This window comes from Saccopteryx bilineata, chromosome 3 (assembly GCF_036850765.1).
Source record: "Saccopteryx bilineata isolate mSacBil1 chromosome 3, mSacBil1_pri_phased_curated, whole genome shotgun sequence".
NCBI lineage: Eukaryota > Metazoa > Chordata > Mammalia > Chiroptera > Emballonuridae > Saccopteryx > Saccopteryx bilineata.
The window spans coordinates 301597244-301615618 of NC_089492.1; the positions used below are offsets into that span (position 1 = coordinate 301597244).

The window sequence follows — 18375 nt, forward strand, 5'->3', positions numbered from 1 at the left end:
CGAGGTCTATTTCTAGGCTGTCTAGTCTGTTCCAGGGATGGCTGTCTTCCTGTGTTGGGACGCGTGTACTGCTTTTAGAATCTGGGTGGGGGGGGGGAGTAATTTTTTAAAAATAGCAATCCCTTTGGAACTGCTGCTGAACGCCTGGCAGCCAGGAAGCCGACCTGAAGCAGTGGGTTTTCCTGTTCCCAATAGGAGGCCAAGACTGGGAGGGAAGAAATAGAAAGGACCCAGCTGCTTGTAAAATAAAGTCTTCCCTTTTATTTCAAATCAACCCATTCCCAAGTTAGTGCCACACGTTGAGATCAGGGGCTCTTAAGCCCACTGGTGCATGGCGGGGGTGGGGGCAGGGGGCGCTCCTGTCCCTTCAAGGATGGCCCTGGAGACCAAGGAGGAGGGGCCTTCTCTCTGGCCAGCCCCTTCCCCTGGCATGGCCTGTCAGCCTTCTTCCAGGGCTGAGGGCGCGTAGAGGGGGCAGGGCAGGGAGGTAGGCCTGTCTGGGGTGTCCGTGGCCATGGGCTGTGTTAGTGGTGGGTGCCCAGTCAGGCTGGGTTAGTGGGGTCCTCTGCGGCAGCCAGGGAAGGAGCTGCAGAGAGAGACAGAGACAGGGCACCAGATGCTGGCTGGCACTGCGGCCACCGCTGTGCCCAGAGTGGGAGAGGAGGGCGGAGGCCAGCTTTGAAAACGGGTGTCCCTCTGGCCGCTCACCAGGGAGGGGGGGCAGGCTCCTGTCGGGCATGGAGGAGGGGCTCAGATAGATGACTGCCACTGCACGAAGCGCTTGGATTCCTGTCGGGCATTCGGGGTCAGAGGATGGCAGGACACGGGGACCTGGCTTTGTAGCGTGGGCCCCCAGCCTCCTCCCTCAGACCCGGGGGTCCGGGCCCCCAGCCTCCTCCTTCAGGTTTGGGGGTCCGGGCCTCCAGCCTCCTCCTCCCTCAGACCCGGGAGTCCGGGCCCCCCACTGCCGCCTCCCTCAGTCCCGGGAGTCTGGGCCCCCAGCCGCCTCCTCCCTCAGACCCGGGAGTCTGGGCCCCCAGCCGCCTCCTCCCTCAGACCCGGGAGTCTGGGCCCCCAGCCTCCTCCTCCCTCAGACCCGGGAGTCTGGGCCCCCTGACCTCCCTCAGACCCGGGGGTCTGGGCCCCCAGCCGCCTCCTCCCTCAGACCCGGGAGTCTGGGCCCCCAGCCGCCTCCTCCCTCAGACCCGGGAGTCTGGGCCCCCAGCCGCCTCCTCCCTCAGACCCGGGAGTCTGGGCCCCCAGCCGCCTCCTCCCTCAGACCCGGGAGTCTGGGCCCCCAGCCGCCGCCTCCCTCAGACCCGGGAGTCTGGGCCCCCAGCCGCCTCCTCCCTCAGACCCGGGAGTCTGGGCCCCCAGCCGCCTCCTCCCTCAGTCCCGGGAGTCAGGGCCCCCAGCCGCCTCCTCCCTCAGACCCGGGAGTCTGGGCCCCCAGCCGCCTCCTCCCTCAGACCGGGGAGTCCCATACCTGAGGGTTAAAAGGATCATCATCATCTGTATCATCGTAGTCGTCACTGGGGTGCGATGGAAGGAGTGACAGAGAAGGAGGATGGGAAATCCATCAGGAGGCTGACCCTCCAACAAGACCAACACCCCGCCCTGCCATGTGTCGTCTCCCCTCCTGACCTGGGTGGGAACAGGGCCCAGGCACGAGGCAGGCTGCACAGGGTGGTGGCCAGGGCCCCCGCGGACAGGAGGGAGAAGAGCAGTAGGAACAGCAGGCCTTCCAGGGTGTCTTCGCACAGGCCCCGCAGGGCTGTGCTGTAATCCTGGGGGGGGGGGGGGCGGGCATCAGCAATCGGCAAACAGTGTCCTCTCTCTCCCCACACACACTATGCAACACTCAGGCTGCCCCTTCCCCCAAGCTGTGCCATGCTGGACAAGTCACTCAACCTCTCTGTGCCTCAGTTTCCCCCCAACCCCATCATACTTGCTTAGCAGAGAGCTGGCACACAGAAAGTGCTCAGCACACAGTAGGTGCTGTGGTCACTGTCATTATCACACCCACAGGTAGGACCTCAAATCTTGGCCTCTTGTCCGTCCAGTCCATCACTGAGAACCCTCCACCCCACCCACACCCACTAGATGCCAGTAGCATCTGCCCAGCTGTGACAAGCAAACACGTCCCCACACATTGTCCAGTGTCCCCTGGGCAAAATCTCTGGCCTGGAACAACACCCAGTGGAACACTTAGAAGATCCCTGGGTTGAAAAGGCACTTTGCACATAGTGTGCATTTGATAAATGCCAGCTGTCATCCCTGGGAATAATCAGGATCCCCTTTGATGGACTGCCCGGCCCCCACACATCAGCAGAGGATGGGCCAAGGGCCTCTCCTGAGCCCGCTGGTGATGGAGGCAGTCCTGGGGCCTCACAGCCCCGCTGGCACCAAGGGGATGGAGCTGGGCCCAGGGGTGGTCTGGGAGCACTGAGACATGCCTGCAGGCTGCTGTGACCTCCTGGAGGAGGGGGTGCAAGGGGCTGAGATGAGACAAGACCAGACGGGGCCAACCACACGCACCACGGAGGAGCGGAGACATTAATCCCCGTGCCGGGGAATCGCTGGAGAGGTTCAGGCGGCAGAAGAACTTGATCGGATTGTGGATTGTGTTTAAAAGGCTCACCCAGCTGTTGGCTATTGCTGGGAGGGCAGATGGAGGTGGGGGAGGTGGGTGCAGGGAAAAGGCTCTGGTCACAGGGCCGGAGGTGAGCAGGGTGAGGGCCAGGGCAGCTATGATGGGTGCTGGTGTGAGCAGTGCTCAGACCCCGGAGTGGTTTCAGAACAAGGGCCAGCAGAGCTTGCTGGCAGAATGGCTGAGGGAGGTGAGGACAGAAAGCAAAAGGGATCTCCAAGGTTCCTGGCTTGAGCTGCTGTGTGGCATGTGAGGAGGGTGCGGTGGGGGGGGGGCGGTACAGAAACCGAGGGAGGGGCTGTCAGGGACACAGCCTGGAAGGAGCAGAGCTGGCATTGGAACCACGTGTGTCAGGTGTCAGAGCCCAGCCTACTCCCATGTCATTCTTGAGGTCCCTCATCCTGATTTTCATATAGGGAACCCCGAGAGTGAGGGCCAGATGGGGGGGTATAGGGTCCCATGGTGCCTGACTGCAGGGCAGAGAATCTAACCCCTCCACTCCTTCTTCCCTTCCCTTCCTTTTTTTCTTTTGTGTTTTTCTGAAGTGAGAAACAGGGAGGCAGAGAGACAGGCTGCCGCATGCGCCTGACGGGGATCCACCCAGCATGCCCACTAGGGGGCGATGCTCTGCCCATCTGGGGCGTTGACCTGTTGCAACTGGAGTCATTCTAGCACCTGAGGCGGAGGCCATGGAGCCATCCTCAGCGCCTGGGCCAACTTTGCTCCAATGGAGCCTTGGCTGCGGGAAGGGAAGAGAGAGACAGAGAGGAAGGAGAGGGGGAGGGGTGGAGAAGCAGATGGGTGCTTCTCCTGTGTGCCCTGGCCAGGGATCAAACCTGGAACTTCCACACACCGGGCTGACATTAAACTGCTGAGCCAACCAGCCAGGGCCCCTTCTCTTCTTCATGAGGAACCCTGGGCTGTAATTCAGCCCAGTGTCCAACTGTACCATAGAGAAATGTGTGGGCCATTTGAATACAGAGCAGTGTAGCTTTGGAGGACACCCCACCTTGCTCAGCTTGGGTATTCAGCAGCTTTGACTGCTGACTCAGTGCTCCCTTCCCCCACAACCCATTGTCAGAGTGCTGGCTTCTGGAGCCACTCAGAACCGTCCCATGGGAGAGATGGGTCCTCCCCCCCCCCCATGGGGCAGGTTGCCAGATCAGACACAGGACACCCTGTTAGATTTAATTTCCAGATGCCCAGCAACAACAGACACTTAGTGCAAGTGTCTCCCCAGTATGGTTGGCACATGCTTCAGAGTAAAGATGTATTTTTGTTAGCTGAATCTGGCAGCCCCTGTCCAGGGCCCAAGGCCACAGACAGGAAGAGGAGGGGTGTGTGTTCAGCAGACACAGGCTGGAGCTGCAGCAGGCCCTTGGGGTTGGGGGCTGGGGCGTCAGACAGTGAATAAAGAGAGTCAGGAAGCAGAGAGGTCAGGAGTGGGTGACTTAGGGCAACAAGAGAGAGAGAGAAAGAGAGAGAGAGAGAGAGAGAGAGACTGCGCATGCACGCACAAGAACCCTGTGCCAGCTCCTCATCTCTGTGGTGTGCATGGGCCAGCTGTGCAAACTTGGGTGACCCAGCCCTATGTACCTTATAATCCAAGTCTGTAAAACAGACAATAACAGCAGTTCTGTCCCGATAGATAGCATCACTGATGAGGGCTAGGTGAGTCACCACCGCGAAAATACCCTAGAGCCTGCACTCAGTCAAGCCTATGTGCACACAAAGGAAAGACTCATTTTCTCCTGGATCCTCACCGCCACCCAGTAAAGCAGGTACCGGCTTCCTCATTCCACAGGCGAGGAAACCTAGATGCAGGGGACCGACGTGCACAAGCCGGTGGTGGCCACACAGCCCATATCAGAGCCCAGCCTAGAAGGAGATTGCAGGACACCAAGCACTCTTTCTCCAGGGTGTCCTGCCCACCCCTGCCTCAGCCCGATGACAGCATGCACTGCACGTGAGATGTACAGGGATTCACCCCTGAATCCCAGTTTTATAAGTGAGGAAACTGAGGCACAGAGCAGTCAGTGACTTGCCTGAGATCAAGAGCTGGGACTGAACCCCTAGGCAGTCTTGCTCCAGAGTTCGCTAAGCTGCACCACCTTTAGGGGGAAGGGAAAGAGGAGAGGAGAAAGGGAGGGCAGAAGCAGAAGAGGAAGGGGGAGAGGGAGGCCCTTCAGGGCCCAGGCCAAGGCTCCCCAAGAGAATAATGTGGGGAGGGGTCAGGAGTCACCTTGTGCAAGCCTCGACAGTGCAGTAGTGCCACCAACTGGTGGAAGTTTCCCTCAGTCACATTCAGAGTCTCCTCCAAGGACAGCAGAGGTTTCTGTGGTGGAGGGAGGGCTGTAATCCCATCTACTCCTTAGGGCTGTCGCCGGGCCCCGCCCCCACAGACAAACCAGCCCCCTCGCTTGCAAACCCCTCCCACAAGGGCGGTCCTCCCGCTCAGGGCCCCGCCCACCCTCAGGCCACGCCCACACCCTCAAGTGCGGTTCGGACGGTCGCCCTGGGAGCCCGGGTGGATGGGGTGTGGGGACCTGCGCGGAAGGGAACTGGGGCACGGCTTCCCGCTCCAGGCCCTGCAGCTGGGAGTGGATGTTGGCCAGAGCTCGCTGGGACAGAGTCAGCCTCTGCGGGAACACAGGGAGGGAGGAAGACCCAGTGGTCCACGCCGCCGGCCCACTCCTCTCTCGGGACACGGGACTGGGGCCCCTGGCGCCTTCATCCTCCCGCAGAGCCCCTAAGTCCAGGCCCCAGCCCTGCCCTCCTCACCCCGGATCCCTGGCCGCGGCCCTAACCTGTTGAAAGGGGTTGGAGACGGCTTGGTTGCAGAGGAAATAATAGTTCAGGATGTCTGAGGCGGGAGGGGGAGAGGGGGAGGCCGTGAGTTGGGCGGGGCCTCCCTGGGGGAAGGCGTTGGGGACCGACCCTGTCTTTCCACTCTCAGGACCAGGGGCCCCGTACCCTGCTCAGGACCCTCCTGCGGTTCCAGTGGCCTGGCGTTCTGAGACTGGCCACTCGCCCAGTCCCTAAAAGCTTCTGCTCGGGCCATAACCCAAAACACGCAGGTCTCCACACTCCGTGGGAGCTCCTGCTTCTGAGGTCCTCTGCGTGATTATACTGTACTCCCCGCTAGTGTCTCAGAGGAGATCAAGCCTCCATCCCTCAGGCCCCGCCCTCTCCCGAGCTCAGCGTCTTCCGCCCCGGTCTCTTCCAGCCCACCCAGTAGGTGCTGTGAGCTTCAGGGTAGGGCAAGACTGGCTTACACTGGGCACCCTCTTCCCTACCCCAGGCAGGACTGGGCACAGAGGCCTGAGCATCCTGGGTGTGCACCAGATCAATGTGGTCACCTGAGTCTAGCCCAGTCTCCTCCTGGGTCAGGTTCAGGATGTAGGTGTCCGGACTGGAGCAGAAGTCACTGAGACCCTGAGAGAGGCAGCAGGAAGGGGGGGAGGTCAGACCAGAAACTGCCCCAATGCCATTCTCCTGTGGACTCAGTGCCCCCAGCCCCCTCCCTCCCATCAAGAACCCAGGCCTCGCCCTGGCCGGTTGGCTCAGTGGTAGAGCATTGGCCTGGCACGCAGAAGTCCCAGGTTCGACTCCCGGCCAGGGCACACAGGAGAGGCGCCCATCTGCTTCTCCACCCCTCCCCCTCTCCTTCCTCTCTGTCTCTCTCTTCCCCTCCCGCAGCTGAGGCTCCATTGGAGCAAAGTTGGCCCAGGCGCTGAGGATGGCTCTATGGCCTTTGCCTCAGGCGCTAGAATGGCTATGGTCACAACAGAGCATCGCCCCAGATGGGCAGAGCATCGCCCCCTGGTGGGCGTGCCGGGTGGATCCCGGTCGGGTGCATGAGGGAGTCTGTCTGACTGCCTCCCCGTTTCCAGCTTCAGAAAAATACAAAAAAAAAAAAGAAAAAGAAAAAGAAAAGAACCCAGGCCTCCAGCCCCTCCTCCTTCAGACCCAAGTGTCCAGACCCCAGCCTTTCGGGATCTATAAAACCAGCCTCACACCTCAGAACCTGTGACCTTGGCCGCCAAGTCCTTCCTCTCAGGACCTAAGGCACTGAACCCCACCTGGTCTCTGCACTCACCACAGCTGTAGCTGCCTCCAGGCCCAGGGAGCCCCAGCTCAGGACAAGAACCACGAGACTCATCACTGTCATCCTGTGCGGGGAAGGATTGGACTTGGGGTTCTAGAGTTCTGAATCTCTCCACTTTGCCTCTTCCCTTCCCCCACCCCAAATCTCATCACAGCTCTACTTCAACCTCTGCAGCCTGGAGGGTCAGAATTAGGGGCAGAGAAGAGGAGGGGAGATGGACCTGTGGTTGCTGATGTCAAACTGAACATCTGCTCCCTGCCCAGAGAGGTGGGGGGCAGTGAGAAGGGCCCTGGGGTGGCAGGGTTCAGCTCAGCTCTGCCCCATGTCCTCTGGGACTCTGAGGGGGCACCTGTCCAGTGCTGGACCCTATTTCCTGGCTTTCAATTCTGCAAAACCCCACTTTTCCCAAACACATTCCCAAGTTCTCCCTTGGTCAGCCACCTGCTTGCCAAGACCACCCCTCCCAGGGGTGGGGACAGCTCCAGGCCTGAAATTAGCACTGGATGGTGGGCAGCAAGCAAGAAGGGAACCTGGGGCCCTGGCCTGTTGGCTCAGCAATAGAACGTCGGCCTGGCATGTGGAAGTCCTGGGTTCGATTCCTGTTAAGGACACACAGGTGAAGCGCCCATCCGCTTCTCCACCCTTTCCCCTCCCGCAGCCAAGGCTCCATTGGAGCAAAGTTGACCCGGGTGCTGAGGATGGCTCCATAGCCTCCACCTCGGGTGCTGGAATGGCTCCAGTTGCAGCAGAGCAACACCCCAGATGGGCAGGGCATCGCCCAGTAGTGGGCTTGTGGGTGGATATCGGTCGGGCGCATGCAAGAGTCTGTCTCTCTTCCTCCCTGCTTCTCACTTTAGAAAAATACAAAAAAAGAGGGAAGAAAAGGGAATCTGGGGGTCCAAACGACGGCCCTGACCAACAAGGGCCATCTTTGACTGTCTTCGAGCCTCAGGGGGGCGTAGATGGGACTGGCAGGATCTCTTATCCTAGGGTGAGTGTGGAGACAATGGTGGCTACCAGTATAACAAACCATCCCCCATTCATCACCATCCCAGCGGCAGGGAGGAAGCAAGGGCTCCTCCAAATGGGGCAGGCTGGCCTGAGTTGACTGTAGCTCCAGCACTTCCTGGCTGGGCATCCCTGGGCAAGTGGCCCAACCATTCTGAGCCCTGATCTTCCCATCCTGATGGGGTCAGTGTGAGGGTTCCAGAGGAGTGTGGGGCATGCGAATGAACCCCAACGCCACATCATGGCCACGCAGCCTCAGACTTGGTTGTCTCCAACCTCTGGTCCCTCCTGACAGGGCCCTCCTCCACGGGGTTATTGTGACAACTGAAGGAATCGTCGTTCATGGCCCTCTGTGGATATCAGCTCACGCCACATCCTCAGCACAAGCCTCACTGCCTATATGCACTGTATTGGGATTTCCTGCGCTTTCCACCACATGGGGCCTGTTTGCAGGTCTGCCCGCCCCTTCTGGGAGGCTCCAGGTCTGATCTCTCTCTATGTGCCGGCCAGCCCAGCCTGGGAACTCCATGGAGGTCGTGGAGGTTTGTAAGACAAAGGAACAAACCAGAGCGAGCCCAGGAGGCCCATGGTCCCTCTCTCAAGAGCGCTGTGGGATGGCACTCAGCCCCCCTGGGCTGTGGCCCGTGTGTGCCGAGGGCACTCAGACTTACACGATCACCAGCCACTTGCTCTGCTTTGCCAGGCCCAGGAGGGTGAAGAGGCAGACCAGGAGCTCCAGGAGGAGCAGGAGCACGTAGGCCAGCCACCTGGGGGGGGGGGGACACAAGGGTGCAGCTGAAGAAGCAAATCCAGCCTTCCGGCCCCCACCCAGGCTCCCAGACTCAGCACAAGGTGATGGCACCCCCATGGTGACGCTCATCTCTGCCTGTCCCCAGGTCTCCAGGCCACAGCCCAGCTCACCTGTGAAACAGGTACACTGGAGGGGCGGGCCACCTCGCCTTCTCTAAAAAGCACAGGTCTCAGGGTCAGAGCACCTGGGGTCACACTCTGACTGGACCACCCACGACCTCTGTGACTCGTGACCCTGCACATGTGATAGGGCCTTGGACCCCAGCCCCCCACTCCTGCAGAGTGGAGCACCTAAGGGTGCCATGTCTGCAGATGGGTCCTCACTTAGCTGTGTGTCATGTCTCCTGCCTCCTGTGCCTCAGTTTCCTTGCCTGTAATGGGGGTGAGTGGTGGTGGGGGAAGAACAACACCTACTTCATTTATTTTTTCTTATTAATTTTTTTTTTTTTTTTTTTTTTTTTTTTACAGAGACAGAGATAGATAGGGACAGACAGACAGGAATGGAAAGAGATGAGAAGCATCAATTACAAGTTTTTCACTGAGACACCTTAGTTGTTCATTGATTGCTTTCTCATATGTGCCTTGACTGTGGGCCTTCAGCAGAATGAGTAAACCCTTGCTCAAGCCAGTGACCTTGGGTCCAAGCTGGTGAGCTTTGTTCAAACCAGATGAGCCTGCACTCAAGCTGGGGACCTCGGGGTCTCGAACCTGGGTCCTCCACATCCCAGTCCGACGCTCTATCCACTGCGCCACTGCCTGGTCAGGCTTATTTTGTTTTTAAACATTTGCGTGTGTGTGTGTGTGTGTGACAGAGACAGAGAGAGGGACAGATAGGGACAGACAGACAGGAAGGGAGAGAGATGAGAAGCATCAATTCTTCACTGCAGTTCCTTAGTTGTGCATTGATTGTTTTCTCATGTGTGCCTTGACTGGGGGACTACAGCACAGTGAGTACCCCTTGCTCAAGCCAGGGACCCTGGGCTCAAGCTGATGAGTCTTGCTCAAACCAGATGAGACCGTGCTCAAGCCGGTGACCTCGGGGTTTTGAACCTGGGTTCTTCGTATCCCAGTCTGACGCTCTATCTACTGCGCCACCGCCTGGTCAGGCCAGCACCTACTTCTAACGGTTGCCATAAGGCTAATGAGTAAGAACAGGTAAAGCACTTAGAAGAGGGCTAGGTATGTGGACACGCGTACATATCAGCTCGACCATGAATAAAGGGACTTTAAATGTTTCTTAAGAATTCAGTATTGGCCCTGGCCGGTTGGCTCAGTGGTAGAGTGTCGGCCTGGCGTGCAGGAGTTCCGGGTTCGATTCCCAGCCAGGGCACACAGGAGAAGTGCCCATCTGCTTCTCCACCCCTCTCCCTCTCCTTCCTCTCTTTCTCTCTCTTCCCCTCCCGCAGCTGAGGCTCCATTGGAGTAAAGATGGCCCGGGCGCTGAGGACTGCTCCATGGCCTCTGCCTCAGGCACTAGAATGGCTCTGGTGGCAACAGAACGATGCCCCAGATGGGCAGAGCATCGCCCCCTGGTGGGCATGCCGGGTGGATCCCAGTCGGGCGCATGCGGGAGTCTGTCTGACTGCCTCCCCATTTCCAGCTTCAGAAAAATGCAAAAAAAAAAAAAAAAAAAAAGCAGTATTAATTCACCCTGACTGGTGAGAAGAGAGTGTGTGAGTCCATAGCATGTGCAGGAGCTGGGGTACCTGAGTGTCCCCAGGTGACCTACAGGTCTTGGCTCCCCCGTCCCCATTGCCCGTTCATGCCACCAGCTTTATGCCCACTCCTTCATGGGCAGGTGGCCAGTCCTACTCTAAGCTGCTGTGAACACCTGCTGTAAGCCTCTGTGAACTCTGCCCTGCCAGCCAGCAAAGCTCTCCCTCCCTCCTGGGGGCTGATTTCTTTCCAGGAAACAGGCCACATTGTTTGTCTGAGGGACTAGAAAGTGCCACACACGCTGGTGTTGGTTCCTCCAGAAGGTATTTACTGTTGCTGTTGGTTCCCTTCATACTGGCGTGGTCTGCAGGGCAACCTCACGTCCACCTGTAAGAGGGGTGGAGGCCAGCTTGTGCGGCCCCTGGGCATGGCCACCATGCAGAACCTGGACTCTCAGGCAGCCAGGTCTGGTTGATGCCCCACGGAGCATCCTCCTCCTGACCTGCCTCAGCCCCATGTGCCCCCCTCCGTCTGAAGCACAGAACCCAGGCAGGACTGAGTCTGTCCCTTCTCCCCCTACACCTGGGCTGGGCCCTCTGAAGGTGTCTTTTTGGATGAATGAAAGAAATAACTCTTAATGGACAAAGGAACGAAGACTTCATCATGGTGGCGCTGGGAAGGGTGGCTGTCCCAGATGTCTGCCTAACAATCCCTCCTCTCCTTCCAATGTCCCCTCCTCAGCCTGGCCTCCCAGGACTCCTCATTCAAACTGGCAGCTTGTGTCTGCAGCCCACCCCCTCCCTCTCTTGCTTAACTTTCTCCAAAGCTCTTTCCACCCTACTACCTTAAGACATTCAATTCAATGACTGGTCCCCCTCCCCTCCGAAGACTGGAAGATGGCAGGAATCCCTCTCTGCTTTGTTCCCTCTCTGCCTTATAAAACCTGACATTTTACAAACACCTGTATAGTGCGTGCTCATTGTTATTATAAGGACCTGACTGATGTCAGCTCATTGGATCCTCAAGAACCCGTTGAGGGGGAAGGGGCGCCACCCATTATTCCTACTTCACAGATGGGGGCACTGAGGCACAGAGCTGGAGAAGACTGGTTTAAGGTCACAAGATTAGGCCTTGGCTGACCAGCTTCAGAACACAAGTTCCTAACCACGGGGGTTCAATCTCTCTCACCCAAAAGGTGCTATTTGTTGAGTGGATACAGGTGTCAGGTGGATGACCCAGGGGGTGAACTAGTGAGCAGGGCAGTCCAGAAGTGAGCGAGAGCAAGAGTGAATTAATAAATGGGGAAATCAGGGAAAGAGTGGGTGAGTGGGTACATGAAGGGACCGGGCAAACGATGAGTACTTGGGGGGGTTGGGGGGGTGGAGGTAGACATCTCTTGGTCTGTCTCTCAGCAGCAGGGCTCCTCAGCCTCGTCACTAACAATGGGCATGGACCACCCTTATGGGGACCATCTAATGCACTCACTATAAGATGGTGAGCAGCATCCTTGACCTCCCAGACACCTAGTTGTAAAAACCACCTTTTTTTTTTTTGACAGAGATAGAAAGTCATAGATAGGGACAGACAGACAGGAAGAGAGAGAGATGGGAAGCATCAATTCTTTGTCGTGGCACCCTAGTTGTTCATTGATTGCTTTCTCATATGTGCCTTGACCATGGGGCTGCAGTAGACCGAGTGGTCCCTTGCTCAAGTCAGCTACCTTGGGCTCAAGCTGGTGAGCCTTGCTCAAACCAGATGAGCCCACGCTCAAGCTGGTGACCTTGAGGTTGTGAACCTGGGTCCTCCGTGTCCCAGTCCGACGCTCCATTCACTGCGCCACCGCCTGGTTAGGCATGACAACCAACTTTTGTCTCCAGACATTGCCAGATGTCCCCCAGGAGCACAATCTCCCCCAAATTGAAAACCCCTGCCCACCTGTATTCCTCCACAAAGGACACATCTTCGGCCACCTGCAGGGGGCTCAGGGGCACCCCCTGCCAGAAGGCCAGCCCCTGGAGCTGCTGGGCCACCGCCTCCGCCTGCCGCCGGGCCCCACGGGCAGCAGCCACTAGCTCTGTGCGCTGCGTGAGCACCTCCTCCAGCGTGGTCAGCTCTGTCTTCACCGCCTCGCTCAGCCTTTCCACCGTCTCCAACACCTGGACGCAGGGGTGGGTCTGTGGTCAGGGCAGGGCGTTCCCAGGGTGCCCAAGGGTGGGGGACGGGGTCGTGAAGTCAGATGAGCAATGGGAAGAGTCTGAGATCTGAGGCTAGGGAGTCTGTGATTGAGGAAGGGACGGAGGGGGCTGCCCGGTCTCCATCAGAACTTCTGGGTGGTCAGTGGCATGAGCCCCAGGCAGAGATTCAGGGGTCCCAGGTCTGAGGTTCACATCTGCCTTCCCAAGTCTGGGGTCTCGCCTGGGTTCCACGGTCCAGGCTCTGTATGGGACATGAAATCTGAGGCCTGAGCCAGGCTGGGTCTTGTCCTAGGACAGAGGATGGGTGTGAGACCTGGGTCTGGTCCCTGGGTCTCAGCACAGCTGTCCCCAACGTGGCATTCGGGCCAAGAATCAGGTCTGGATCTGACCTGGGTGCAAGGGTGGGGGTCACTGGTGTTTGGTCTCTGTCTGGTTTGGGCTAGGAGTTGAAGTCCAGGGCTGAGGCTGAGTGTGAGCACGGGTCCGGGTTTGATTCTTAGAGTCCCAGATCTGGGCTGTGGTTTGTGGAAGGGAGTCGTGTATGAAACCCTGATTTGTAGTCAGGGTGGGTGGGGGTCCGCTGTACAGGCTGAAATTCTGAGCCCCGGGGCCTGAATTGCAGGTTTTGGGGCTCGCCCCTGGGTTTGGATTTCATTCCGGGGGAATGGGGCCCTCGTCACTGTGTGGGGAACTAGTGTGGGTGTTGGGGGCTGGCCGCTGCTCAGCCCTCACCAGGTGGTCAATGGCGCTCAGCGTGTGGTTGGCGTGCAACAGTGCGGAGCTCAGCTGGGCCACCCCATCGCTGGTCTCGCTGTTGCCATAGAAACCGATGCCGATGCCCGCACTGTGAGGAGGGACGGGAAATCACAACGGGTCTTGAGACCCTGAGGGGGGGGCCCTCACCCACCCAATCCCGCCTCCCGCCTCCCACCCCCACCCCATTGGCCGAGCCCAACGTGGGAAAAGATCGTCTGCTGCCTGCCCCCCCACCCCCAGTTGCCACGGTAACAGGAAGACCTCACTCCCCCGACCCGAGGGACGTCATTGTGATGCTAATGGAGGTGGAGTGGCGAGGGGCGGGGTCCCAGATTTAACTCGCACCTCACCGGAGCGGAACCCTTGTAACGCCCAGCCCTGGGAGGACCTGTCCTCCCACCCCAGGACAGGTGGCCCCAGGCCCAGCCCCTCCGTCCTTTCCCAAACATCCGGGGTGCCCAGTACTTGTCCCTGAAGGGTGCAGCCGTCCCCTCCCCCCCATCCTGGGGTTTCCTAGGGGTGGGAGCCGAGCCTGGAACTCCCGGACACCCCCCACCCCCGGGACCCAAGCTTCTGGCCAGCTGGGAGCCAAGCAAGGGAATGTGGGTCGACGGGCCAGGAGCCGGCGCCCCCCCCCTTCCCCGGGCCAACTCACAAAGCTCCATTGTGGGGCCTGAATCGGCCCTATCCTCCCCTCTCCCCCCTACCCCTGTGGGTCCCTTCGCGGAGTGGCCAAGGCCAGACCGAGGCGGAGGGAGCCGGACGCCCTCCGGGTTCCCAGCCGAGCAGCGCAGGCCCCCACCCCCAGGCCCGACGCCCGCGCCCCCGCCCCCGCCCATTGTTCTTAGACCCACAAAGCTGCTCTTGTTCCCAGGCCGCGGGGGCCGGCCGTGTCTCTCCCCCACCGGGCCTTTGTCCGCCTCCCCTGTCCACCCCCACGTTCAGGAGAGCCCTGAGAAGAAACATCTTGGATACAGGCCGCCCAGTCGCCTCTCCCACATACCCGCCTCCCACCCCCTACCCCCAAACACACAGACTGCTCCCTGCAGCAAGGAGTGGGCAAGCCCGGCCTGGGCCCGAATGGGAGCACCGGCTTCCGGGCCACTCCCCCGGGTCTGGGCAGGACTGTCCGGGCCCTAATCTGCGGGATAGGACAGCTGTCCTCTCCCGGTGGGGGCGGCCCTACCGCCAGGGCTGTGTACCAAACCCTCCTCTCCTTTTTCCCCTGCGGGTATCCCGGTGGGTTGAGGATCCGAGTCTCCACTCGGTCACTCGGTCACTTGGGCCACGTGGCCTTGAAATGTGGCGTTCTCTCTCTCTCTCTCTCTGAACCATTCTCTTTCAAAACTAGTAGTGACACCCCTGAGTCCAGGAGGGTTACTGCCAGGAGAGAGAGAGATCAACTCAGGTCTGGGCCCAGAGGAGGTTGTTGCCTGTCTTCCGGACCAGAACACCAGCACCATGAGGGCTGCGACCTTGCCAGGCTTGGTCAGTATCTACTGGCACTGAGGAGGGACTCCAGGACCGGTTGTTGAATGAATGAGTTAACGCATGACGTCACTGGTTAACATTTACCGAGTCCAGCTGTGAGCCAGTGGCTGCACCTTCTCTCATTCAATCTTATAAGGAGGAGGTGGGTGTTACCATAACACTCATTTTAGAGATGTGGAAACTGAGGCCGGGAGGGACTATATATAACCGTTCAGCAGCAGAGCCAATAAAACCCCTGCAGTCTGACCTCCCAGCTCTTAACCCCAACCCCTGGCTGTGAGGTCAACCGCCTGGGGAAAGTCATGTCTCTTGAATCTTAGTGTCTCCATCCATTCTATGGGGACAATTCTGCCTGCTGTGGAGGTGGGATTCTAGGACACCACAGAAAGCCTCACAGAGAGCTTGGAGAACCCTGTCCCCACCCGCCCTGGGGCCCCATTACCAGCCGACGAGAAGGGCAGCAATGCAGCTCCAGGTCACGCAGCCTCCCCCAAGTGGGGGGCTTTTGGTGCCAGGGGGCTCTGGGGGTCGGCAGCAGCAGACACGGATGAGGTAGGCAGCAATGAGAATGAGGCTCAGGCCCAGGCCCAGGCCAGCCAGGGCTGCCACCAGCAACAGGGCCTAGAGAAGGGGTGACATCAGTCCTCAGAGGGGCCTAGGCTCCACCCTTGCTCAGCGGGGGGTGGGGTGGGGAGGGGGGGTGTGCACCCTGGATCTCGGTGGAGGAGTAAGCCCAGACTGTGGTATTCAGGTTTGTGGAGAGAGAGGGGGTACCCAGTCCCCCTGGTCTGGCAGCTGGGGCTGTGAACTGGGGCTGTGTGATGTGTGGCAGGGGCCCTCCCCTCTCTGAGCTGTGTGCTTCTTGTCAACCAGGTAGTACCAGAGCTGTGGGATCAGGTGGTGGTGGGAGGGCAGGGGGTGGGAGGGGGAGGCTGTTCTTGGGGATGTGTGTGTTTGTGTGAGGCTGGGGTAGGGGCAGCCTTCTCTTCCCTCCTCTCTGCTGGTTGGTACTTCACACTGCTGCTCCCTCTCTGTCCCCTGCTGTGAGCTCTGCACACCCACTACAGTATGAGTCTGCCACCCAGGGACTCACGGGGAGGGGGGCCTGATGGCCTCAGAGTGACAGCCTCAGGGAGGGGGGGGCTCAGAGATGGAGACAGGGAGACTGAATGAAGACAGAGCTGGAAGGTGGAGGGAGGCTGACTCAGAGAGAGAGATGGGAAAGGAGAGACTCAGAGATGCGAGAGACAAATGGGGACAGAGACAGAGGTAGAACCCAAGGCTTGGAGGACCAAGGTGGGGTGTGGGGAGGAGACCTGTCTGTGGCTGGCAGAGCCTTGCAGAGGAGTGAAGTTCTCCTGGAGGCAGGGTTTTACAGTGGATGCCCTATCATACTGTCATCCTCACAGATGCCCAGAGTGGGGCAGGGCTTTACCTGGGGCCACACAGCATGGTAGGGACAACATCGTGGACAGATCAGACTTCTGTACTCATAAACTCTGTTTCCCCTAAATCAGTGCCTCTGCCTTTGTCCTTAGTGTGTGTGTGTGTGTGTGTGTGTGTGTGTGTCCTGTGAGAGAGAGCACCTGTACCTTCAGGTATGAGAGAGTGACCTGTGGGCACCTGTGTTTCTGGCACGATTCCTCGCATGTAAGGCGGTCTTCAGTGGTATGTGTGAGAGAGAAAAAGAGAAAGTGTGTGTGGGGGTGTGATGTATTGAATGTGAGCATGAGTGTGAGAATGTGTTAATGTGTGAGCATGTATGTGTATGTGTGAGTGTGATGGAGTGCACGAGTGTGTGTATAAGTATGTGTGAGTGTGTATCTGTATACATGAGTGTGTGTATGGGTGTATGTGAGTATGTCTACGTGTGTGTATGTGTATGTGTGAAGTGAGTGTGAGTGGACATATCTGTGTGTGTGTGTCCCCAGCCCGGAGTCACTCAGTCCCTGTTTCTCCGCTGTGCCCACTGCAGTGATTTCCCTGGGGGCAATGTCCCCTCCTGGGGCGTGTGACTCTGCCCTCCGGTCCCTGTGTGGCACCGTGGCTGTAGATGCGGGGCGTGAGCCTTCCCGTGTGCCTCTGGTGGTGACTGCTCCGGGACCCACTGTGCGGCTGTGTGGGCACCCGCTTGGGAAGGTCTCCGTGGCCGTAAGCAGGCACTGGGACCCGCGTTGGAGGCTGTGATTGTGTAACTGGAAGGCTGGGGGAGAGGGGCTGGCGGTCCCCCTGTGGTGGGGAGAGGGGGCACCTGCAGCAGGCAGGGAGGCGCTGCTCAGACTGGCACAGCGGTGACCCAAATAGCTCAGAATACAGCGCACATCCCCCCCCTCCGCTTTTCTGGGACCCCTCCTTCTAAGCTCTCCAATTCCCAGCCCGTTCCAGGAGCTCCCCCGGCAGATCTGAGGGGTCCTGCCATGGGCACAGGCAGGCCCAGGACCCAGCCCAGGCCTCACCAGGACCCCCCCCCCCCTCCAACCCGCCGCAGCTCAGCCAGGCTTTGCTTTTTAATCTCCAAGTCAAGGACTTGAATTAAACTGGGTCAGGGGACAGTTCTTTGGCCACTATTGCAGCTGACCCAGGATGGGTCCCCTTCCCCAGGGACCCGGGTTCCGTAAGCTTCCCACCCCCCGGAACCGTTTCTGTCCTCCATTCCCCAAACCGAACTGAACCCTCTCCCTCCTCCTCCCCTCCAGCGCCCTGACCGCACCTTCTGTCCTGAGACGGGCTCCCAGCCTTCTCTCCCAACACCTCCACCTGATGTCCCCGGCCCTGGCCCTGTCCCCCTCACCCGCTTCTCCATTTCAGGTCTCAGTCCTGTCCCAGAACCAGAACCGGGGCGCCCCAGCCTCCCTCTTCTCCACCATATCCAGCTCCTCTCTCCTGGGTCCCACCTTCACTGACTGTCTATCCCGTGAGAGACGGGTCATCTCTTAGGACATTTAGCCCCCTGGTGACCCTGGACCCTGGCCTCCCAGGCAGCTCTCAGGGACCCGGAGTACAAGGATCCCCGGTCCCGACCCTCCTCGGGGACTCAGGGGTCCAGGCTCCTAGCTCTCCTTTATTTAAGCAGCAAGGGGTCTGGTCCCCCAGCCCCCGTCCCAGAGGAGCCTCCAAGTATGGGAGCCCCGCGCGCTCTACCCTCAGACACCCCGAAGTCGGGATCCGGCCCCCCGCCGGAGAACGCAGGGTCTCTCACCCAGCCCGTCTCCCGCGGGCCCCCAGCTCCCGCCCCCAGACCCCGCGCCGGGTCCCACCTGCTGGTATTCCTGCTCCTGGGGCGCGAAACCGCTGGGCACCGGGCGGAGCTGGAAGTCGGCGCGGGGCAGCTGGTGGAGAAGATGCACCCAGGCAGAGGGTCGGTAGCCCGGGGGCGCCCCCATGGCCCCCGGGGAGGGCGTGCGGGGCCGGCGCCGGGCCTGCGGGAGCCTCAGTGGCGAAGCGGGGCGCAGGCGGAGCGGGGTCTGGCGGGGCTCAGGGGAGAGGAGCGCGGGGGGGGGAGGGGGCGGGGGCGGAGATTGGGGGGAGCGGGGAGGAGGCGCGAGCGGGGAGGGCACGGGCGCGGTGCTGCCCCTGGCGGCCGCGGGGGGCACTGCGGCGCCTCGGAAGGGCCCCGGGCGCTCCTCCCGCGCCAGTCACGGCTCCTACCTGCCACCCGCGCAGGTACCGCGACATCCTCGTCCCTGTGAGGCCGCTCGTAC

General features: G+C 59.8%; 2 protein-coding genes across 5 annotated transcripts in view; both read right to left on the reverse strand.

The window, feature by feature from the left end:
* Window positions 1-18375, reverse strand: part of LOC136331981 (uncharacterized) — a 228248-nt gene that overhangs the window by 42651 nt on the left and 167222 nt on the right. The gene's annotated exons all lie outside the window — the stretch shown is intronic.
* TTYH1 (tweety family member 1) lies at window positions 242-18130 on the reverse strand. Of its 4 annotated transcripts, XM_066271133.1 has the most exons (14): window positions 17932-18130; window positions 15117-15295; window positions 13160-13271; window positions 12168-12388; window positions 8438-8533; window positions 6750-6822; window positions 6010-6085; window positions 5458-5513; window positions 5197-5289; window positions 4893-4985; window positions 1645-1787; window positions 1487-1532; window positions 709-789; window positions 473-586 (listed from the first exon to the last, which is right to left on the reverse strand). In XM_066271133.1, exons 1-13 carry the CDS (start codon window positions 18055-18057, stop codon window positions 751-753), a joined length of 1353 nt encoding a protein of 450 aa, XP_066127230.1. In that variant the 5' UTR covers window positions 18058-18130; the 3' UTR covers window positions 473-586; window positions 709-750. The 4 variants fall into 4 exon arrangements, with proteins under 4 accessions (XP_066127228.1, XP_066127229.1, XP_066127231.1 ...); XM_066271131.1 differs by lacking the exon at window positions 709-789 and having other exon boundaries at window positions 242-586; XM_066271134.1 differs by lacking the exon at window positions 1487-1532 and having other exon boundaries at window positions 422-586.